This window comes from Melanerpes formicivorus, unplaced genomic scaffold (genome assembly GCF_026170545.1).
Source record: "Melanerpes formicivorus ecotype bairdi unplaced genomic scaffold, bMelFor1.0.p_v2 SCAF_5, whole genome shotgun sequence".
In the NCBI taxonomy this organism is placed as follows: domain Eukaryota; kingdom Metazoa; phylum Chordata; class Aves; order Piciformes; family Picidae; genus Melanerpes; species Melanerpes formicivorus.
The window spans coordinates 18,056,887-18,082,380 of record NW_027142357.1 but is presented as its reverse complement, the minus strand read 5'-3'; the positions used below and the strand labels follow the sequence as shown (position 1 = coordinate 18,082,380).

Sequence of the window (25,494 nt, the reverse complement as noted above, 5' to 3'; positions counted from 1 at the left end):
GAATTTGTTCAGGCAATACAGTGATTGGTGGTGAAAGTTATGCAAGTATATGAGTGGGCTACTGCTCCACTGGGGAGAAAGTCCTATTTCAGGTCTGCTAGAGTGACAGCTATAGCAGAAGATTGCCAGGTAGACAACAAATAATGTTGAAAACATCTTCAAACTTACAACATACATGTTCAGGGAAGCTATGGAGAGCACTGAAGTAATTATCCTTAACATTTGTCTTATCTTTGTTTTTTTCTCCTTAGTTTTAATCAAATTCTGGTTTCAGGTTTAAAAGAAATCCACCTATTCTATTCTTAATCCATCAATCACTCCCTAGGAGTATTCAGGACTGGCTAAAAGAGTAGTCTCCAAAAACCTCTGAGAGTTTTATCTTGCCACAGTTTAACAAGCCAAGAGGATTATACTGTGTGAGACTAAGGACAGACTGTGAACACAGAGCCCAACTCCTCTCCCTGTAGCAGAAAGCACATCCTCCACAGCACCCTTCATCTCACAAACTACACCAGACGAGAAGGCCCAAGCACATAGAGGTAGAGAGCTCTAGATCACACTTGACTCACAGCCTAATCACTGCAAAATTTCTGAGAAGAAAATAAATGTACAGATCCTGCTGTTTTCAACAAAAAACAAATATTAGGCAATTAAATCTTGTATTTATTTAGCTCTTTACATGCTACCTATGTATTAAACAAAAGTTGCTCTATTGCTGCTTTGAGGTCAAATGTTGCAGCACAGCCATATATTTTTTTTTCTTATCATTCATGAGCTTCTTAATGAAGGCCTTACAATACATGTTAATTATGATATCTAGCTGATGTTTTTCTCCAAGTCACCTTGCATCTGCCAAATTTATGTTTTGAAAATATCTTATCCTATGCTTAGACAGTGCTGCAGAGGTGCTATAGCATCAGCCAAGGAGGTATGAATCTCAGTGAAGAGGTCTGCCTGCATGACTCCATCTTAAGTACACTGTAGATTGTCCATGTGTGGCACAAAGCGATAGGATGCACTAATAACTCAGCCACAGCTTACTCAGAGAGGCAGTGAATGTGAATACAAGAAAGAAATGAGCCAGACAAGGGGGTCTGCATTGCTGTGCCAGCCAGCATTCAGCTCACCAAGGTCTGTCCTAGGTCAATTCCATGCAACCCTAGAGCACTCCTCATAGGCCAGGTCTTGCAACAGCTTGCTGTGGTGGTGCTGTGATGATGCCACTTAGAACCTTTCCTTATTACCACGCACAGCAACAGGTCTCCTTCAGGGGAAGGTGTAGATAATGCAAGTAGATAACTGGCATCACTTTAACAGTAGTCTCGATGATGTTTGTTTCCATAAATGGAAATTTTTTTGTTGTTGTTTTGGGGTGGGTTTGTATGCCCATAAGCAGGGACTGGAATACAACACACAGCTGCATAGCAGCACAAAAAGCAGGGTTAGTTGAGCTATGTTTAAGCAGACCAAACAAGATGCTTTATGTGCAGGGGGACCACAAGGGTGCTGGAAAACACCGATAGCTGATGTTCTCAGCGCTCTCTCTCTCTGTGCGTGTGTGTGTGTGTGTGTGTGTTCAGAGCTGGGTGTAGATTGTTGGAAAGCACAAGATGATGGAACACTTCACATAAATGGCCTCATAAAATATTGTTTCCTCATTTTGCCTGGGGTACAATCTGCACATTTCCTATACAGTTTCAGCAAGAAAGCTAAGTGCTAGAGTCTATTTCTCATACATTTAAAGTGTTTACACTTTAAATTTGAAAGACTTAAAATGCAAAACTACTGACACAATCTCTCTGTTAGTAATTTCCTCTGCCTGGGATTTTGCCCAGACTAAACCAAGAGGCTTTGGAGACTAAAAGAACAGAGGAATCCCCACTCCACACAGGCAGACAACGAAACATAACCCAAAGAACGTTGTAATCGCAACTGTTTTTTACATAGCATATGGTATATGTAGTTTTGCTTGGAGGATAGAGGCTCACACACCCCAAACAGGAATTGATCTAGGAAACAAATGCACATCCATGTAATTTTTTTCCTTCAAATAAATCCCAGAACCTAAATTAATACTACACAAGATCATAATAATTCACACATTCGTGTGAGAACAGGTCTTTCAACACAGTCTCACTTTTACCAGCTCATGGAGGAATGTGAAAGAAAAATACTGGCAATGAGACTGGATATAACAAGACTGAACCCATGAGGATATTTCACACTGCCTGTGCTGCTAACGTATTCTACTACATGCACGCACAGACACATTATGGCGGTGTGAAATTGCACTGGTATTACCTTTTTCAAGATTTTACTGCTTGAGAGAAATGCTGCTAGGCGACCAGTGTTAAAGTGGAGCAAGGATGGCACCCAGTGGCCAAACAGATTCATCTCAGAAAACGTTCCTCTATTTTCCTTTCTTCACTTTCAAAGAACTTTAATTGGAAAAACGCTCTAGCTCTAGTGTGAACATGTTGGCAATGTCAAAAGCCCTTAAAGGACACTGCCTTCTTCCTTTGGGGGATATCTGTGTTTGCTTTTATTTTGTAAGAAACCCCAGCCTATACAAATAACATGGATAATTTAAAATCAACATCATTAATATGTTTATAACAACTATTTGCAGCCAGAACACTGTATAAAGGCAGAAATAAGCCAAGTATTTAGATTTGCAGGGTATGAACTAAGGAAAACAAACAAACAAAAAAATCCCCCCCTGGATTTAAAGTACAGCTACCAAGGTACTTGTTTAATTTTAAAATTAAGATTGATAATATCAATGGCAATTAGAAAATGTCTATCCACATGAAGTTTGGTGAAAAATTACTAGTTGTAACGGTTAGCCTGCTGGAGCTACGAAAGAATCCAAGCACAGGTAAAGAATAATTTCAAATAAGAAATATGCTGCTATTTTCCTGGATTTTTAAAAATAATTCTTTCTTCCATTACTTAAAGAAAACAGTGCCAATGGTCTTACTGGGCTGATCTGGGAATGCAGGTCTCAGAACTGTGAGCTGTCACATACAGGTTGAGCTCCAGGGATGTTTGTCAGTTGCTCCATATTCATGGCAAAAGTTTCATAGTTTCATAGTTTCATTCAGGGTTGGAAGGGACCACAAGGATCATCCAGCTCCAACCCCCCTGCCATGGGCAGGGACACCCCACACTAGATCAGGCTGGACAGAGCCTCATCCAGCCTGCTCTTAAACACCCCCAGGGACGGGGCCTCGACCACCTCCCTGGACAACCCATTCCAGGGTTTCACCACTCTCATGGTGAAGAACCTCCTCCTCACATCCAGCCTGAATCTCCCCACCTCCAGCTTCATTCCATTCCCCCTAGTCCTATCACTACCTGAGATCCTGAGAAGTCCCTCCCCAGCCTTCCTGTAGGCCCCCTTCAGATACTGGAAGGCCACAATTAGGTCACCTCGGAGCCTTCTCTTCTGCAGACTGAACAGCCCCAACTCCTTCAGTCTGTCCTCATAGGAGAGGTGCTCCAGCCCTCTGATCATCCTCGTGGCCCTTCTCTGGACACGTTCCAGCACCTCCACATCCCTCTTGTAATAGGGGCTCCAGAACTGGACACAGTACTCCAGGTGGGGTCTCACCAGGGCTGAGTAGAGGGGGAGGATCACCTCCCTCGACCTGCTAGCCACACTTCTCCTGATGCAGCCCAGGATCTGATTGGCTTTGCGGGCTGCAAGTGCACATTGAGAGCTCATGTTGAGCTTTTTGTCCACCAGCACCCCCAAGTCTCTCTCCTCAGGGCTACTTTCCAGCCAGTCACTGCCCAGCCTGTATTTGTGCCTGGGATTGCCTCGACCCAGATGCAGGACCCTGCACTTGCTCTTATTGAACTTCATGAGGTTGGCTTGTGCCCACCTCTCCAGCCTGTCAAGGTCCCTCTGGATGGCCTCCCTTCCCTCCAGCGTGTCTGCTGCACCACACAGCTTGGTGTCATCAGCAAACTTGCTGAGGGTGCACTCAATGCCACTGTCCATGTCACCCACAAAGATGTTGAATAAGACAGGTCCCAGGACTGATCCCTGAGGGACTCCGCTTGTCACTGGCCTCCACTGGGACATGGAGCCATTGACAGCCACAGAAGAAGAATCATGACAATGATAATAAACTCCGAAAGTACCATCACTCACTAAAATACCCCAACTCATTATTTTTCTTTTTAATTACTGTGCTCTAATTTAACTGTGCAAGTTTTTTCTAGATAGATTTTTCTTCCTGTTTGAAAACCTTTCCAAATATAAATTCCCAAGTCTGCCACAGACTGAAGCATACTACTTTATCATTTGAAAAAGCGATGATTTGTTTGTAAAAAATCATCCATCAGATATTCCTCAGGCTTGCATGACATTTTAAATGTATCCTATGCCTTATTGCTTTTTGCATGGTTGGTGGCTAAACAGGGGCAGCAATGCTGAACTGTGCTCATCCCTCGATGTTTTCAGATGAAAAGAGATTCTTGTGTGGTATGATGACCAATCAGATTGAAGGACAGAAAACAGGTCTGCTGGATCATAAATCATTTAACATTCACTCATGAGTAATTCTATGTCCCAAACAATTATTATTTCTGATATGTTTTTCTAATCATTCTCAAGTCCTAGACAAACTGGTTCCGAATCGGAAAACAGATGCAAGAAGTACAGAACTTCTCACGTAAATAATAAAATGCAATATTTGAGAGCAGCAAAGAACACTTTTTTAAAAGTATGGGTACATTAATAACCATAAGTGTTTTATTACTCCTCTGCTGAAAATTTCTGTTGTTGAAGTACCACTGTATTAGTGTGCATAATTATTAAGACACTGAAAAACAGCTATTATTAAAAGCAATAAGTCGGTAATATTTTAAACTATTTAGAATGGGGGTTTTATTACTCTAAAAGAATATCAGAATATAGCTGAAACTCTTAGAATTAGTATCTAAACAAATTGAATTCTATTTCAGCTTTGCACAAGAATGCTTTTTAGAAAAAGTACTATGAATACTGGTTTTGACCATGCACATAACTTTAATTTTCTCTTACTCTCAGTGATTGAAGTTTACTACTTGCTACAGTATTTAATGAAGAGATTTGAGCTCTGGTCTAGCTATGAAGTAGCTGAATATAGAAGTAGTCATTTATTATTTAATATTTTTCATAATAAATAATTATTATAATAACTTATTATTTTATTTAATATTGAAATAGTATTTAATATTTTAATTTAATATTTAATATTATTTAAGTGTGTGTCTTTACTTTGCAGTCAGAATATCAATATTGATTTTTCACATTTTTTTAATCCTAACCCTGAAGCACCATTCTTCTAAACCTACAGTGTAAATGTACTTAATGATTACATAAACACTGAAGAATAAATATATTTTGTCTTTGCATATTTAAAAAAAAAAATCTCACAGGAAATTCCTTATTGACATCTGCATTATACCCTTGCCCTGACATAACCCACAGACCAGAACCTATTCCTTGTTGAAAGATGCCTATCCCTTTCAAAAATTTGTTTGATGACCTGTGCTAAACCTGTGCATGAATATATGATTAAATCATGGGCTTCATCTAGCTTCCAGGCCACAGGTTTCTCTATTTTGCCTTAATCTCTCAAATCAAATGTATCTTTTCCTCAAGAGAAAGATTTTTTTAAACTATATTTTTTTTTTAAAAAATATCTCTCTCACTACAAAATGAACTGGTTTTGTGCAGGCTTATCATACAAATGCAACACAGCTGCATCATACAAATCTTTTGCAGTCAGAAAGCAGAAATCCTGAAATCTGTTACAGAGATGTTCTACTATTTCTGTTCCCTCTTTGCAGATGAGAAAACGTGAACTGCACTGCTCTGTTCAGATGATATGACAACATGAGGACAAGGAACCCTCCTAGTTACACTGCAAATACTCAGGGGCAGGCAGATGGGATGGATGTACTCTTCATGACCACTATAATCTCCCTTTAACTCTCTATACCCACCAAAGAGTGTCAGCCCCTTCAGAGAGCAGTTCAGTGTCTGAGCCTCACCAGGTTAAACTGCTCTTTGCAAACCTTCCCTCCACAGCATTCTGGAAAATTCACATTCCACCTCTCCTGAAGGGAAGGGAACATTTTACTTTGGGAGCTCTGTGTTTTCACCGGTAAGTAATAAACGTGGTCATTTAGAAATACAAGAGGAAACCTTTCAGTGATCTTTTGCAAAAATGTAATCTCATCTCCATCAGCTATGAAGCCAGTAAACTCAAGTACAGAATGTTTAGAGCTTTTTGATAGCAAATTCAGAATTCCCATTAGCTTTTTCCTATCAACTATGCCTGGAATTAGGGTGGACATTGTAGTATGACACTCGTCTAGTAAGACAGTTCCAAAAGTAGTTTGTTAACATGTTTCTTATACCTCTGACACACTGAAGTAATCCCACTTTTTTCTGATAAAATGACTCGTGGAAGAAGTTAAAGCTCTTTTACATGTCAGTAAAACCTATCATATTGGAACCAGCAGCAATATCTGTATGAGAAGAGCTGCTGTATTAGGAGAAGAGCACCCAAGAATCAAGTCTTGGAACCAAGACAAAGAGCTGAAGAACAGCTTGGCAAGACAATCCAGAAATGCTTCTGGGCCAGGTGGTTGAGAAAGTAAAAAGAAACAGAACGTACTAAAACAAACAATTCAACAAACTTAGGATTTTCTCTCAAACTCTGGGATCTGCCATTTCAGAGACTTATGACAGCAATGATCAAGTCAAAGCACATTTCTCATAGAAGGCATGGCCTCTTTCCTGGGTGATAAAAAGCAATGCAAAGAATGTAGATGCTTTGCTTTTCTGTCCGTTTAATTTTTTCCCCACCCTAGCAGTGCTGCTGGAAGGCACTGATTAATAAAATAAGAATAGATGTATTGTGTCAGACCAAAGGTTGTTCTAAGCCTTAGCTTAGGGTGTTCTAACCTTAGCTTTGAGAGCGGAGAAAACTAATTATTTAAACTGAGAAAACATATTTCCTTGGTCCATCTTTCTAAGCTTCAGTGAGCTGCACTTTGGAGATTTCCTGAGGCAGAGATGACTGACTTTGTACCACAGTCCTTGTTAGCCTTTTCCTTCTGTTATTTTGTAATTTTTAACTCATCAACATCTATGGTGCTAGGTCATATGGTTTAACTACATATTTGCAGACAAATGATCTTTAGTCAGATTAAAAAAAACCTGTGCCTTGGTAATTTCATACGATGCCTCTAAATCTAAACACTGTGTGAGAAAAGCCCATGAACAGTCTTTCTCTACTCCTCCATGCCATTGCCTCTTCATGGAAATTGTAAAAAATAATTTTGGTTTTATATATCTTTGAACTACAAAGCACTAGCTTGATATCAACAGGCGACAGCCTCACATCTCAGAAACCAGTCTAAAAGCTCCAGTATATTATTTGTAATAATTACTTATTATTTTTGATAATTTTCAGTGCACGCAATGTGTTCCTCACTTCTTGTTTCCATGACAACTGAAGACACAGGCACATGTAAAAGTGTGTGAAATAATGTAATACAATAAAGACCTCAGTTTCATAAATTATGGACGTCTTAACACCATGCTTTAGGTCCTGTCTTATGTGGGCAGTTTATGCAGAAAATCAAGAGAAAATAAACTGTTTAACACCTTGTTAACACGCATTTCCTAAAAGGGAAAAAGGAAATACAGTTCAGTATTAATACTAAAACCCTGTTTACTCTCAAGGTTTCTCCTTATTTTTCCTCCATTTGCCACTACTTGCAGTGACTTGAGCCACCTCAATAGCACTGGGTTGCTTGGTGCCAGCAGAGACTCTCTTGTGAAGTTGGAGTCCAAGAGTCCATGTGACTAGTCTTGGAAGACAATCTGAAAAATACCTAAGCATGTGAAGAACACTTCATACACTTACACAGAATTGTAGGTCACTAAAGAGCTGTGTGTGTTTCAACATATTGCATGGCTGGGATGAAGGCTTACAATACTTTGCAGTGTGATTACATGCCTTCAAACCTTGGAAAACCACTGTTACCTAACAGATTGAAATGGTAGTGCCATCAATGCATAAAAATCTCATCTTCCAGCTATACATTCTTAAAAGGCAGTATTTCATATGTGGTTCAAAACACAAAGGCCAGCTTGCCTTTCTGAAATTTAATTACTGACAAAGACTATAATGTAATTATTGTAAACCATTAAGAATTATTTAATTACCAGAACATAAAAGTAGCTAAAACTGAAAGATGGCATCACAGGAGAGAATAACATAGCCTATAAATGCTTTCCCAATCTTTACAGGAACTGGAGATAAAATGAACACACATAAAATTGAAATTTTCATTTTGCTGCCCACTGTTATGCATTTAAGGGCAGATATAAAATTGAGCAGCATCAGACATGAATAACAAATTCATTTTATATCATACATGAGGCACATGCCAAATACCAAATTAATCCATCATCTTTCATGGATTTGACTGTTAACTCTGTCATATCCAGTAGCCATCCTAAAAGTATCCTTTTTGATTTGACTCTTTCTGTTCTTGTTTAGTTAAATGTTCAGGTTTTTAAGAAGAAAAGGCCTCCCTGTGTGGAGGTAGGTCTTTTACCTAGTCATACAATAGGGCTATGGAATTGAGAAAATACAAGAATTGCTATTCATGCTATATTTTGAATTAAATATTCTGTAAAGCAGCTGATACATTATTTGTTGTTGTATAGCTCTCCTGTGTGCTGTTTGACCTAAAAAAGGGAATCTCTCACTGGGCCATAAATAATGCATCATAGTCATTAAATATTGATCTGGCTTATACCATTCACAGCTGCACAATTAGGTTAGCTTCTTAGAAACAGCTTCGTGTATATTACCCATAACAGGACAGTGTTTACATCCTCTCTTTGGAAACTATAATAGGACAATGTTTACATCTTCTCTTTGGAAACTATATTAGTCAAATTTAAAGGTGATGTGTGTTTGTGGGTTGCTTGCTAAGTCACAGGACTTGTTCATTACTGCCTCAGAAGTCAGTAACTTGCCATAAATATCCTATCCTGGACACAATTTTGCATTCTTTTGGATTTCTATATTTGTCTACACGACAACTATTTTTAGGCTTGGAGAGCCTACATTTCAATGTGAAGAAACCTGGCACTACAGAAGAATGTTATAGGATAGCATCAATCTTAGACTAATCAGATTTCACTAGCCTTGCATTTTTCTATTCCAAAAATACAAATGCTTACAGCTAAATACTAGCATTAGTAAGCACAATGTAAATGGAATTGTCTTTTAAGTCTCAAATACAAGGGAGAACTGAATTGCTATTTCTAACTTCTGAAAAAAATAATAAATGGGTATCAGTATGATTCATTGCAAGACAGGTTCCTCTGTGACCTACTCTAGGTGCTCAAGCTCTGGCCAGGGGGCTGGACTAGAGATCTTTCAAGGTCCCTTCCAAACCTTAACACTCTGTGGTTCTGTGGCTGGTGTATTGCTTTTAGCTTATCGTGTCAAAGTTGAGTCTGAATTTAGTGTAGTCGTATAGGTGGAAGTAAGGAGAAGCATTGTGATAAATCAGGCTCAAGACTTCAGACGGACATTCTCAGATGTGCAAGAAATGCTTGCATTCAAAGTGGATTTTCTTTATATATACACTTGTAAATACCCATGAAAAGTGAAATTTAATTTGGTCCTTGTATCTAGAGCAGTGGTATCCAAAATCTACCTATAACGACGTAATGCAGCATATATCACAAAACCTAATAAATGCTATGCAGTTTATATGAATTCAGTGGCATATTGGATTTTTGGGTATTTTGGAAGTCATCATAATCCAAGTCTAAAAAAATTGAAGTTGAAAAATATTTGGTAGCAAATAAACATAAAATAATCTGGCAACAGACAGAGTGTGTGCAATTCTTACTACAAATTGTATGGTTTGTTTTTTCTTGGTTTAAGCAAAAAAAAAATCATTCACAAACAATACATATGCCAAATATGGGAATAATGGCAGACACTCCACTATTACTTCTGATTAATAATCAATTACGATTCAATTGGCTGTTACATAAACTATCGATTAAGCTTCCATATGTGTTCCCTCATTTAAAAAAAACTACTTATTTTCAGGAAAAGGGACCCATTTTACACTGCATGACAGCTTAATGTACAATGAAGTGGAATGGATCTTAAATTTTAACTTGTTTTCAGCGATTTTGTTCTATCAGAAAATGCAGTACAAATGAAACTGCCATGAATAAATAGATGGAAGGTGGCAGAGGGAATGTTACTATGTTATTTTACAAATGCCAAACAAACCTGGAGACAGCAACTTCCTACTGAAATCAATGGCAAACCTCCCATTACCTTCCCCAGGGCCAGATTATCTCCTACAGAGATGAAGAGACTAGCTAAGAATCTGAATCCAGATCTCTGCATTTCCCCTTGTGTCTACCTAGGGAGATAAGGCCCCACTCTTACCTGTAAAACAACCTCTCTGGGTTAATGGCATGAGCTTTCCGTCCCCACTTCCCCTATGTGTGGGCAGTAGACTGGGTGCTTCCATCCAGATCAGCCAAGATGCTCCCTACACCTCCCTACGCTGTGTCTGAGTCTCACAACAGACCTGCACACACTGGCCTCCTTAGAAATGTGTGCCTGCCAGTGCAAGCACTAATGGATCCTAAAAGCTTTAGGGCAAAGAATGAAAAGGATTGGTGAGAGATTTTTACAGTAATGATTTGCATAATTGGTTTTCTTCTGAGGAAAAAAAAATCATTAAGAGAACAATTTTGAATCATATAAACATTTAAAAATTTAGCTTTCATATTTTTATTAGTGAAGCAGAATGCTTCAAAAAGGTGCATAAAACCATTCAGTGTAAATTTACATTGCTGCTCTGTTCATACACAGTTGTAGAAATCAGGTATGGAATAGACCAACTGCATTGTTCCATACAGTGAACTTCCCTCTATATTTTCCAGCTTCACAATCAATGATATTTTGTACTTTTCCCCCATGCTAGCATCTGCAGAAAGGTATTTAAGTTCTCAAGGCTTTCTTCCTAAGATGGGCTTATTTGTTTATTTCATTAATTCATAGAGACCACAGAAATAAATGTTATTTGTTTAACAAAACTTGCTCACAGTGATTATATTTAATTCTTAAAAAGATACCTGGGATATTTGTGAATTTGCATATTTCTGAATTAACCCAATAACAGTAGGAAATTAATGAAAAAATTGCAAATGAAAAATCAGCTTTAACTAGCCTTCCTAGGCTTTCTGTGATGCTATTAAATTAATCCACTGGTGAAAGCCAGAGGGAAAATAAACTTGAGGACACTTGCAATTTTACACTTTGTATCAGAATATACTTGAGATTCTAAGTAAATAAAAATTAATGGAAAAGCATTATATTAAGACTATAAACAAATATAATCACAAAGATGGAGTTAAAATCAACTAGCAAGAAGAATTACAGTACAGTACAGTTACAGCATGTTGGTGGTACTATGTTAAAAAGTTGTCAAATCAAATGTATTATCACTCTAAAGACATTAATTACTGCTAGGTCCCATGTCAGTCAAGAGCCAGCAGTGAACTACTAGCATTACTCTCATTTAGTTGTTTCTATCGTGTGTTTGTTACTGCTCAGGTTGAACCAGAACATTGGGTAAATCTTAACCAACAGTTCTTGTGACATCTGCCAATAAATCACCAAAGGGAGAGGAGACAGTTTTAGCTCCAAATGCCCCCAGAGGGAGGAATTGTTTATTAGTCAGTCAGCTCTAGAACATGACCCTACTATAACAAAAGGTTTATACAAAATATAATGATGTAACAAACAGAGAAAACAGCAGTGATTTCAGGATAGGATGACTCAGGAGACCTCAGCAGGGAGATCTGCTGCCAGAGCTTTACAAGGAGGAAAGGAGAGAGGTGCAATTTCACCCCACAGATGGATGGTCCTTTTTGGCAATAAGCTCTCTATTGAAGGCCCACAAGACATGTCACTCTTTGGACTTTTATTGTTTTGATTTGTTTACAACCAGTGATGTAAAGCATTAACAAAGACCACCTGTCACTTGCTTTGTCGGGAGTTGAAAAGGTGAGAACTGGATGTTAGGGGCAGTTTTTCTGAAAAAATATCTCAATGTAAGCATGACTTTTTTTATATTCCTCCCACTGTATGTATATAAAGTCCCAAGTTCCTCTCATTTTCTTTGATCCTTTCCTCAGCTCCCACCAGTATTACTTTCCTATGGTGGCTCTTCCTAAGGATGCCATCAAACCCATGCTGACATGTAGTTCTAGCAGCTCGTGCTGGGACAATGGTATTTTGCCACTGTGCAACTATCAATGCAACAATTTTGTTTTATCCTGTCACAGATTTTCCCAGCTTCCCTGACTAACAGTCTAACATGTAATGCAACCTTTGTAAATCATTATTATGATTTTCTTCTTTTGATGTAAAACTTTTCTCTCAGATAATCTACATCCATTTTAATTTACTGTTATATTTTCAGACAGAATGAAAAACTTAAATCCTTACCTTAAATTTATCAACTTCTGCCTTTGAACATGTTGCATGATAAGATAACACCTGCCCCAGAACAAAAGACAGAAAACCATTTTTGTAGACTTGACAAGTAGAATTAATAGGGCTCTGTACTGCAGTCTAATCAATGATATTTAAAACAAACTTAATTAATATTTATGCATAGTAGTTCAGTCCTGAATGTCACCATATAATAACCGATTGCAGGTTATCAGGTATACATTTGACATTTATGTTGCAGGGAATTTTATAGGACATCATGGGCAGTAAGTAAGTTAATATTATAAGCATTCCTACATTGTTCTTCTAGAGTTCTGCAATTAAAAGAGCAGGCATTTAATGTAAAAATAACAGATGTATAGACTTTAAATAATGCCTTTTGCTATACTGTGAAGCTTTATTGCCTGTACTAGTGGCACACCACTGCATGCAAATTAGTACCTTTACACTATACTTGACATTCTCTTCAATACCATTTTGGAGATGAAAAAAATAAAATAAAATGCACAAAGCACTGCACACCTCCTTTTATTACCTATAAGTATGCATGCATACTCATGGAAGCAGAGGACTCCTATCTAGGGTAGTTCTTCCTCACCACACAGCCACATCTAATCTGCTTATGTGCTAAAGCTTTGATGTATATTTCTCATTTTGAAATTGTTTTTGCCTGTGGATGACTGCTGCTCATACAAATACCTAAACTCTATCTCAAATGGCTTACAATACCTTGTGGCAGTAAGTACCAAGATGGATTTACACATATCAATTTTAGAACTGTCATCTTTTACACTACCAGGAAATCATTCCTGCACTATAAAAGTATAAACAACAAACACCAATTAGCTTGTTCTGCCCCATGTTTTATTTACTATAACTGTGCAGCATGCTCTTCCTCAAGCAGTACCAATTTTTCTGTCCAATCATATTGTAGCTTCTTTCAGAAATCTCTAAGATTAGTAAAAGCATGTCTTCTGCTATGACAGATTACACTCAATACCAAAATTCTCATCAAGCTTTTTCTTTACCAGCGTTCATTATACCCCTCTAGTTCATACAGTCTTCCTTAATAGTGATTTATTCTAATATTTTAACAATTTTCACATTTTGCATCCATAATATATAAAATAGCATTTAGCCTGGGTTTGAACCATGTAACATCCTACTGTTAACCTTTCCCCACAATTTATTTACGTTTTGAAGTTCTGTTAGCCAATCTTATGAGAACTCTGCATGAAAACCAGTATCTGTATATCTGTATAAGAATGTTATTATGATACATATCAAACTGTAATATTTTACCTCTGATATTATTGTAATTTTCCAATGCCACTCCTTACCATCCTAGCTAAATACATAAGTACCAATAAAAAAATTCAGTTACTGAAAAAATGGATTCACAGTCTTTCAGTGTACACCATTCTTTTTTAAAGTATTTTTCAGCTGTATCCTTAATCACTTTACACAAATGTTATGATCATGAGTTGTTGCTCATTTGAATTACTCATCACTGAAAGAATGGCCATTTATCAAACCTACAATTTACATTAAAGCTACATGGCTATTAGTCTTTTTAGATCAAAGAAGGAACCTGTATTTTAAACCAAGACATTTCCTTAACTTCTATGTTAATTTGCATCCCAATGTATTCAAGTGTGATGTCTAGCACTGGTTGTTTTTCTTGCCAGGAGAAGTACTCAAAGGTATCATACCACACAAATACCTGGGGCATATGTAAACAATGAAAGTCTTGCAGGAGGTGTGAAAAGGAAAGTTTTGAACCTTTCCTCCTAAACAAATGCATATACAATAGCAATAATAATAATTTAAACCCCAACTTATGCATAGAATATTTTCTAACACTAACAGCCCTATTGGCTTCAAAAGGCTTTAACATGCCTACATGCTTCACAGGATAGAACCCACATACTCAGATAAACATCTCCAACCTTAAAGCAAAAGGAAAAAAAATATCTTCAAAGCAATCCAATTTGGTTTGATTTTTGTCAGTCTAACAGTATTTTTGTGTTTCTTATTGTAATAGTGGGTATTCCATAAACCCAGAGGAGTTACACAGTTAGAGGCTGCACATATCTGAGATAGCTAGATTTTCTTCCCTTATAACATAGGAAATTTAAAACAGCGCTGACATCTTAGCAACAGCTGGAATGCTGTACAGCACTGGAATGCTGTAATTTTAACCAGTCCTGCACAATACTTAAAAAAATTTAAAATCTTAAATTTCATTCAAACCACTCTTAATTATTGTTTTAATAAGAATAATGTAAACAATGTAGTGAGAACAATACACATTTGTGAAGCTCTCCTAAAAATTACAAGCTTTGTTCTTGGCAGGACTGCTTTTAATATGATTACGTTTAAAATCTCTGCAATATAATATAGAATAGTGCTTCAATGTTGAATCATTTAACAAAAGTTTAATTAATCATTCTTTTTTGAAATATTTTGCATTTTAGAGTTTGTTTTACAGATAGATTTCAAGAGTTCATTCTTAATGAAAGGAGGGAGGGGCAGAAATAAGAACAGAAATTCCTACAAAATGAATGGACAAAAAAAGAGAAAGTTTTCCATCCATTTAGCCACTTCATATGTATTTTATTGAAAGATGTGGTGGTGGAAAGCCAGGATCTTGCAATTACATATTGGCCTTGACACACAGCAAAGCTCTTACTGAGCTGCCAGCTATCCTGCTTTGATTTTATTCTAGCAAAACATATATCTGATAAGGGCTCTGATAAGATGCTGCTTTTGATACTAAAAAATCCCATGATGTCAATCAGTTTTTCCAGACTTTGTCCTGTTCACAGCAAGTTCTACTTACAACACTAGAAAAGCAACAAACTATTGAAAATCGCAATTTCCAAGGGATTTTCAGATACTAAGGAACAAGAAAATACATGTAACTCCTAGATTAATTCCTGCAATTAAGCCTGTAAGAAACTAGATTCTCCATGGTCATTTTCTTTCCTTACAATGTAAAAAACACACATCAAAAGAAACATCCAGGTTCAAAATTACGTGTGCATGAGCTCCACCATTAAGTGTGCTGATAAAGTTTCCCTTCAGCGCTACCTTAACAAAACAATGTGCTAATGTGCGGAGAGCCAGGCATAGAAAGTGATACCAAACACAACAAATTCAGAAGTAGTTGGTATCTTTACATATGACACTTAAGTGCAAGAGAAGGTTTTTTAAGATGTATACATACGTCAAGAGCCACAGACTGTTTTGCCCAGGATTTCTTCACCTGGTCATACATAATTGTATTGTTGATGCCCAGGCCACAAAAAATAACAAAAGCCTAGAATTAAAAAAAAAGAAAAAGGAAAAAAAGAAAAGAAGTCAATTATAATTCAATTGTAATCGAAACACAAAGATGAATGGTGGTTTAATCATGAAAAGGAATTGCATGGAAATATTAATAATCATGCTCAGACAGGTTATTTGAGAATGCGAGTTAGTCACCAGCCTCAACAAGATGAGAAAGATCAGATGCAAGAAACTTGTTTTAATTAGGATGTAACCTAAAGTGAGGAGTTCTGAGAATTAATGTCAGACCATAAATGCATATTCTTCTCTCCCTAGAGTAGTCTGAAGCAGCATTACCCAGAAATACCAAATCCTGCTAAAAAATATATAATTGCTGCAAAACCAAATGTCTCTTACTTCAAAGAGTCGTTGGTCAGCATCGTCAAAGGGTTTCCCATCAAGCCTGTTCAACACTTGAGCTACTCCTTTAAAAAGAGTTAATACAAATTATTAACTCCATTCATTAAGTCACAGTGCAGAATATTGCATTGATTGGTAAATAACATTTAAAATATTCCAAACCAAAAAGCAAAAAACTGCAAATATTTATTCTGAAAATCATTGAATAGGCACAAGCACATGGAATTCTGACCATTTGGATACCAGGATTCAGTTTATTACTTTCAACCATTAATCTTCACTCTCTATGTAGAAAATTGCAAATCTGAAAGTTACTCACAAGGTTTTTCACAAAAGAGCTCTTTTGGAAAGAACTCAACAACTTTGCTAACAGCAGTCATGTAAGTTGTCCTAGCAATTTGGAGTTACTAATATAATTCCCTGAATCAGTACCTTAATTCCTAAAATTTTAGTTGGTTTATCATCACCTGTATATGTATGTCCTTTTTTGACTCATGCCCGGTTCATAAATTGATTGAACCAGTGGAAAAAAAAAAAAAAAAAAAAAGCAACTTCCTTCCTTAAACCACTTGAAAAATAAGAAGTGTTTAAAGTGCTTGGCTCTAGCTGAACTAACACTGAGTTCTGCTGCCATAAACCATTTGTAGTTTATTTAGCTACAATGTGCTGTTAGAAAAATACTGCAAGAGCTATCAGCAGTCAAAGGTTCAGTTTCTTTATATTTCTTCAGTGAAATACATACTTCACAACAATGAACCCTGCTTTTAAAACCTCAATTCCCACATTATCTCTGCTGAACAAGCTCCAAGATCCTGATCCCACATGGCACCGTGTGCCTTCAGCAATACATTACTGATCTCAGCTCTCACTCACAGCCACAACGCTCAGGGATGCAAGTTTTGCCCTGCCAATTTAAACTGCTATCACTTTGTCTTGAATCTGTGAAAAGTGGAAAGTTATCAGAGGAACCTGGCACTCATTTTTATGCCAACAGCAGGTAATAACACAGGGCAAATTGCAAGTGTAATATAGCTGGGAGGCACCCTATCAAACAAGCAATAAACCCCTGTCACATCCTTATCTAGTACACACTACTGCTACAGGCAGCTCTGATAACAGACACAGCCTCTCCAGTAAGTCTTCTCTGATTGTAGTTTATCATTAAAAAGGGCAAAAGACAACTTTACTTGACTGCAGAAACAGTTTGAGTTGTGCACAAAAAAGGAGACCCAAGAAAAGTATCAAAGCATGTCAAACATAATATTGTTAGAATTTCTGTTTTCACCTCCTTAGTCTTCAGGTTTCATTACAAAATAAGTATCCTAAGTATCATAACTTCTTAACAATAGTCAACTGGGGAAAGGAAGAAAAAGGAACACAGAATAAAAAGACAACACCATAATTAAATTTGCACTAGGACAAAAATTATGCAGATATTAGTATGGTCTTACCAATTATTTGGTGATTGCTATTCCATATAGGAACACACAGAACAGACCTTATGTGAAAGCCAGAAATCTGGTCAGCCTAAAACATAGAAAGGAGAACTTCCATAAGCAGTCTTTTACATTCTAGTAATAGAAATGTTAAAGAATAAGTTTGCATTTACAAAATTCATTCCACATAATTAGCACTCACTCAGAAGAAATTTCTGTTGAAATTTTGTTCACAGTAACATTATCCAAAAGTCATAAGAATTATTCTACAAGTTGCCAAAGAAAATATAGACACTGCCTTCTTTGCTATAGAAAGGTTACACTATTTGACTTTGATTCTTTGATTTGGAATTAACAACAGACTGCAACTAAGGCAATGTCCAGACAATTCTTTGATTACTTACACTGGTGGATTACTAGAGACAACCTCTACTTAATAAGTTTGCCTTAGTAATAGCCTTCCTGATTGCCCAACTGAAATTTGATTTAGTAAAGCAGCTATAAAAGGGGTTTGATTTTGTAAAGCAGCAATAACAGGGGTTTTACAGGAAATAACATTTTCAGAAGAGGCAAGAGTCAGCAGGGAATTGTGCAGAAGTGCAAGATAGGAAAAAATGAAACAACAGGGTCAAATGCAAGATTTTGTATTTTTTTATGCTGGTTGAATTGGTCCTTAAGTTCTGAATAGAATTTTCTCCCTCATTTATTTTTTTATATTTAATATAGTATAAAACACTCTGCCAATACTGAACAACAACAGCAGAATTTTCAGCAATAAAAAAAAAATCAATTTCCATAACTATCAGAGCACTTGGTAGAGAAAGGTAGCATATAAAATAAAAAAGAGAAAAAGAATCACAAACAGACTTAGTAGTTGCCTGAAGTCAGACACTAATTCAGTGACTTATGTTTACTATACAAAGCCATGTAAACACCAGCACACCAAGAGGAGGACATACTGGATGGGGAAAAAAAAAAAAATTAAATATTCACATGGTTTACAGCCACTGAGATGTAACAATAAAATTGTGTTATACCAGTAGTGACATCAAAAATATGATGTGTATTTACATGAAAAAAAGAAAATCTTACTTCGGCGTCAAAGCGAGGATCCTGACAGGCATCACTGATATTCACTGGGAGACCTGTGGAAGCTACGAGTTCAGCAATGCTGTTATTTATTAGCCAGTCAGAGTAAGATGATGATTTCTCCATGCTGTCTTTGAAACTATGAAAAGGCATAACAAGGGAAGAAAAGAATATAATCAGCATTGCTTGGAAGTTCAGCATGTCTTACCAGCATATTCACAGGAACAGCAGAACCATTTAAAGCTATTAATGTTTACTGTTATTTATGGAATAAGAATTTAGTATTTATTGAAAAGGTACATAAAAAATTCTCTCCTTTACACAGTGCTTTTTTTTTTTTTTTTTACTGAAAAGAACATTATTCTCCCAAGTAAATACAAAATTTAATAATTAAGCATATTGACATATGAATCAAGATGAGGATTATGTCCCAAGTATTTCTGTGGGATACAGGCCTGGCCATGAAAAGCAAACAGTTCTAAATGATTACTTTTTTTTTTTTTTTTTTTCTGTAGAGCTACCTAAATGCATATCATTTTAAGATTTTAGTTTTAGTATTTTTAATTAATACTTCCAATAATTTTTCTGTTTTTCCCCCTATTTTGTTCTGAAATTCTAGAATTGAAAAGGGGATAGTGAAATAAGTCTGAAAGTTGATAATGTAAGGTGGATACAAGTAGACATACAACACGGAGGAGAACATAAGATGCTAGAATTATGGGTACTACAATCCACCGTAGCTCCTCCAGAAAACTCAAACCCTAATCTTAAATCTTGTCTAATCAGCAGGAAAGGTCTTATTGATTTATCGCAGACAGGTTTTTTTATATTGGCAAGGTGTAACCATTCATGCATGAATGAACATATGGATGTAGCCTTAGTTTTGAGAAGAAAACTGAGTAAGAAAGACATTTTCAACACCTGAGAATCATTACTGTGAAAAATAAAGTGACTCTGAGCAGACATGGAGAAGACTACACTAGCTTGAAGTTTCAAAGTAATGCACATGAATGAAAGAAAGATGCACATGAATGAAAGAAAGATGCACAATAAAATGCTTGAAAGACTCAATTGAAGTGAAAGGATTGATTTTTTGTGGCTCCATTGATTTTTGGGAAACTAATTCAACTAAGTCACTCATTTGAAAGAAAACTCAATATTCGTAAGAGACCATAAAGATAATAATGATTTACACAAATAAATCTAAGTGTATCAATTTCTGTTTCAGATAGGAATTTTGAGTGACTGTTATAAAAGTTGTGTGTATAATTTGACAGGACCATTTAATGATATATGATTATTTGTTTTAGCTAAGTGAAGAATTCATGTTTGCAGGTTAAAAATTATTTAAGAGTGTCAGTTCTTGAGAAGCAAAAACATCTTTAAGGAGGACAAGAATCTAATTTCAAAGCATGGTTCCTAGTTCACACCCTAAAAATCTGGATACTATCATTATAATATAAAGCACACTAAATCTGGACTATATTATGGGTGTCAAGCATTTTAAACAGCAAATGAATTGAAGTAAAAGAAACAAGATATAATTTAGGAAGGAGTTTTAAATGTATGAACTACTATGTTGTTGTTCCTGGCAAGTGTTTGAAACTACACTCTGGAAGAGAGGCATGCAACTTTCACTGGGAGGAAATATCAGTGATTAATTCTGATGCAAAATACAGCCAGCTGGCTCTGTCTCCATCCTCAGCAACTCAAAACACTCAGAAGCTACTCGAAAACCACAAGTAACAATCTTTTCCAAACTGTGGAAAGCTGTGAGTGAGTCCTGCTGGACCGACACAGGCAGCTGCACACCACCATCTCTGTTTTGCCCATGCCTTAGCAGAAACACTGCATGCCATGCAGGAAATTAAATCCTGCTGAAGAGCGCAGTGCTGCAGGCTCCCTATATTCAGTTGCTTTCCTTGCTATATTCCCCAATGCTTGCCTGACAGGGATGGCAGAAAGTACAGCAGGAAGTGGTACAACCAAAATCACAGGCACCTTCAACCCTCTCTGAACATTGACATGAACCCTGCCAGATCCTTGAGAAGCATAAAAATACTGCAGGGAATGTAGTGATCCTTGAGTGCACATCATTCCAGAGACACTGGTGGTAAACCAGTGCTGGAAAGGCTTTTGGCACTTTCTCAGTACCAGGCCAACTAGGAGAGAGCACAGGTATTTTCTGCCATGCCATAGCTCGGGCAGTTAACCTTGTCACCTCCACTGGTATTCAGGTTAGAGAACCATTACTTCAGCTACATAATCTGCTAAGTCTTCTTCCATGCAGGAGAGTCCTGCTAGGAGAGTCCTTTGGACTCATTTTCATCTAGAATAAATCAGAACTGAACCTTCAGATCTTCTAAGATTTAAGTACTCTTATCAAGGGGAGAGAAAATGGTGTGTGTTAGAAAATAGCAAACTGAACAGAAAAATGCCCTGTGGTCTTTCAAAGTATTTCTTTGCAACCAACAGCAAAGAGAAAAAAGATACAAAATTCATTAGAATATTTTGGGACTAAACAGGTGAACTGCTATTAGTTACATTGATTGCCCACTGGAATGGGCTGCCCGGGGAGGTGGTGGAATCGCCATCACTGGAGGTGTTCAGGAGGAGACTTGACAGGGTGCTTGGTTGCATGGGTTAGTTGATTAGGTGGTGTTGGATGATAGGTTGGATGCAATGATCTTGAAGGTCTCTTCCAACCTGGTCTATTCTATTCTATTCTATTCTATTCTATTCTATTCTATTCTATTCTATTCTATTCTATTCTATTCTATTCTATTCTATTCTATTCTATTCTATTCTATTCTATTCTACATGTAAGAAGGTTAATTTCTTCTAAAATGATGTAAGAAATCATGTTAGGACACAGAAGTTTATGTTGTCCTTGGGATGTCTCTCTCTTTCAGATAAAGCATATCTAGAACTGTTCTCATTGTATAATCTCTTTGCATTTCACTAAAATTTCAAATACATAACATTTATGTTCACTGGTGTAATGATGAAGAAACTCATCTTGCCATTTTTTCCACATGAAACATCTCATGAGTTTGTATCAGAATGTAGAATGAAAAGGCCAAAATTCACTAGAATGTTCAAATGTCAAGGGCTCATGGCATTGTTCTGTATCCTAAATAACTTTTCTTATCACGCTATAGTGCCAATAATTCAAGCTGTGCCTGTACTACATCCAAATGTGACGTCATACATGCCTGCCTAACCTTGGTCTTTGTAAAACCAACTTCCCTCTCCACTGGATGAAAAACAAAAGAGAAAACAATAAGTCTTTATATTAAGATATACACAAATATACCTTTATAAATCTTATGAAGACTAGCTACCAGGTTGCATGTGCTTATTTATGTCTCAGACTACAGTTAAAATAACCTTGACTACGTGCAGAGAAGGCTACTACAAATTGCCTTTTTGTAACATGCCAGTATAACTATGGTAACAAGAAGTGATCCAGCTTGATTATCTTGACACCGCTCTACATTGTTTTGACTAATCTGGCTATGGATCAACTTTGAGAAAAACAGGAATAACAACCACATCCCTTGATTGATATTCCTGTTCCTAAACAAAAGGAATGTATTTTCACCCATTTAACTGACCTAGGAAAGACCAGCTGCTACCCTGAAGCTCTTTATCAAAAGTAGTAACTTTTCATTCCTAGGTGAATCAACAGATTATTTATTCATATTTTAACTTTCATATTTTTTATCACTTGTTTTCCTGTTCCATTTATCTCACCATTCCCATTGCTCAACTAGTGGATAGGGCATGGAAAACATCTAGCTTTTACCTGTCTTTCCAAGTGGCCCTGGACTTTACTGTCAGCTTGCACATCTTAAAAATAATATTACCTATATTTCTAGTGCTGTGAGATCAATCCTTGAAAAGCATTAAGACTTATGACCTGTCAGAATCTGGAGCACAATGCGCATATTCACCTTAATGAAGTAGTAGCTTTTTACCACACTAGAGGTAATGAAATAAAGCACAAAACAAGGCAAAGTACCCAATAATATTTTTAGAAGCTGCTTAAAGGGCTTAAATATGGCAAAGCTCACAGTAATCTAAGTTTCCTACAAGATATGGATAGCAAGTTGGACAGAAGGATAGGTTTACCACTATGGCAGCCATTTGATATGGAAAATTCTTATTCGGGGTCAGTATGAATTGATTTACATAAAAGGTGTGTACAATAGTCAGTGAGATCAGGCCTTGAAAGATGGGAGAAACCTCCTCAAAATAGCCCTGAATCTTCATCCACTCATTGGATGAAGGACACACATAGGACACTGTTATGTGTTGTATTGTCTTGTACAAATTAATACAGTAATCCCACATATACTAAAAGCTTTCTACCATTACTTACTAAATGTTTCTCATTGCCCTTTCTCAATGTTTACATTCATTGCCCTTTCTCAATGTTTACATACAGATCCTACTAAGCAAAACACACATTTCTGTTTTGACTGGGGACTCAAACATGATTTAGTCACAGGAACACAATTTCTAGGAATACATATTATCTGAGGTTTTCAGGCTTTCCAACTTGAGCAGAATTTAATTTTTATTGGAACCCTTTCAACACAACTGTACGAAGGAATTTGTATGAGATCCACAAACCATCCAAAGTAGTTTTAAATTTTTTATCTCAGTAACCACAGGATGGCTTAGGTTGGAAAGGACCTCAGAAATCATCTACTCCAACTATGCAAAACACCATTTGTATGTTCTACACAGTCATTTCCTGGTTTCTTCTTTTAGATGCCGGGCTGGGAGAGTTGCTCTCTACAACTTCCTGAAATGAGGTTGTAGTGAGGTGGGAGTCAGTCTTTTGTCCCAAGTATCAGGCAATAAAAGGCCTGAAACTGTGCTAGTTTAGATTGGATATTAGGAAACATTCCTTTACCGAATGAGTGGTCAGGCATGGGAATAGGTTGTCCAGGGAGGTGATGGAGTCACTGTTTTTGGAAGTGTTCAGGAAACGTGCACATGGCACTTCAGTCTAATGGCCATGGTGGCCTTAGCTTGATGGTTGGACTTGGTGATCTTAGGAGTCTTTTCTAACTGGAACAGTTCTATGATTCTGTATACATATGCACACATATATATATAAACATGGGCACATATATTTATTCAATCAAGTCTCTATTTGAAGAAAGCAGCAGTCTTGCCTGGGAAAAAACTATAGGCTCACACTATTCATCAATCAGATCTACCCAAAGTTCCATAAGATATTAAAAGTATGCTCAAGGAAATTTACAACCACATGAAAAATGAAGCAACCTATTACCACAGAAGACACGGGCACTAACCTGTTTTCAGTATCAGCATTGCATTTTGGAGATAACAACTCAAAAGATTTGGTAAATTTCACCACCTGTCACAAAAAGAGAGTAACTTAAAACTGTTATTAAGATGAATGAATATGTAAGAGTACAGTAATGTAAGGTTCTTATAGTTAAACTGCATTTTTATTCAATGGTCTTTCAATAAAAATTCAGTCTGGATTCCCCCAATGAAGAATTCATCTTCAAAACACATGTTGTGCACAGTTCACTAACAAGCAATAAAAAAATCCAATTTTATCTTCAGAGTCCTTCATGAAACTATTTCCTGCAACAGTGTATGCTTCCCTTCGAAGGACTTTGGAACAGGAATTACAGAGCTTTACTCAAATGTACTTTTTTTCTTTTTTTAACATAGGAAAATAAATGAAGACCCCACATTTTTACTACTAATTTCAACCTATTTTCCTGTACCAAAAGCACATAAGTGAAACATTTTAAGAGTGGCTAACATGACATAGAACACAGGTAATGTTTTAGCATACTTGTATAGGTCCGCATCTTCCACTTCAGTTCCATATTTCAAAAGCTTTTCACATGATGTAAAAAGGATGATATTTTAGATGTGATTCAACATTGAATTAATCTATGAAGATATCTTTTGTAATATATAGGTTAACCTTCCAAAATAGGGGTAATCAGAAACATTACTAGCTTGCCATGAGAAAGACAAAATAGGTGGCAAATTAACCTATTCCTTCAAATTCACCTATGATTTATGAAAACTTTTAGGCTTGACTGAATACCTTGTCTGTCCACATTTCAGAATTTGGTCTAGAGGAATGAGAACTCACTGCCTGTGGTTTTGAAAAAAAATCCCAACCACCTTCCATGCTCAAAGGTAGAAATAACACCAGGAGCTGAAAACTGAAGTGAACAATGCCACCCACAGCCTGTGACTAACACAATGTAGTATTCTGTGAAAAATAAAAATCATGTTATACTTGCAAACATAGTGGCATTTCATAAGAATGGAGTAGAACTGTATCTTGTAATTATAAAAGCAGTGTGGGGAGTCTAGAAAGAGAAAACAATCTTGAAACATTACAATTCTATAACAGAATATATAAATGAAATACAAACTTCAGTCTTGCTTTTATGAAAGGTAGTGTAATTTAGGGTATACTTCACTGGAAGTATTTAATTTCCATTTGTCTAAGTGAAATAGGAATCACATCTTTCCTCCAGAAAAGATTTTCTTTTTCCTGCCATCCACAAACTTCAATCTCTGATAATCATTTAGACTTGTCACAGCCCAGCAACATATAATCAGTTACAGAATCAGTGGATCAAAAGATACTTGTATAGGAGAAAGAATGATATTACAAGCAACAC

The 25,494-nt window shown here is 36.6% G+C and overlaps 1 protein-coding gene across 2 annotated transcripts in view; it reads right to left on the bottom strand.

The window, feature by feature from the left end:
• The window catches only part of PDE11A (phosphodiesterase 11A), a 133,787-nt gene that overhangs the window by 47,666 nt on the left and 60,627 nt on the right, over nucleotides 1-25,494 (bottom strand). For both annotated transcript variants that reach the window (XM_068138509.1, XM_068138510.1), the window contains exons 5-10: nucleotides 24,127-24,191; nucleotides 18,800-18,935; nucleotides 17,723-17,798; nucleotides 16,269-16,336; nucleotides 15,811-15,903; nucleotides 12,576-12,626 (exon numbers count right to left, since the gene is read on the bottom strand). In XM_068138509.1, the coding sequence (XP_067994610.1) occupies nucleotides 12,576-12,626; nucleotides 15,811-15,903; nucleotides 16,269-16,336; nucleotides 17,723-17,798; nucleotides 18,800-18,935; nucleotides 24,127-24,191 (489 nt within the window). The remainder of the gene's footprint in view (nucleotides 1-12,575; nucleotides 12,627-15,810; nucleotides 15,904-16,268; nucleotides 16,337-17,722; nucleotides 17,799-18,799; nucleotides 18,936-24,126; nucleotides 24,192-25,494) is intronic.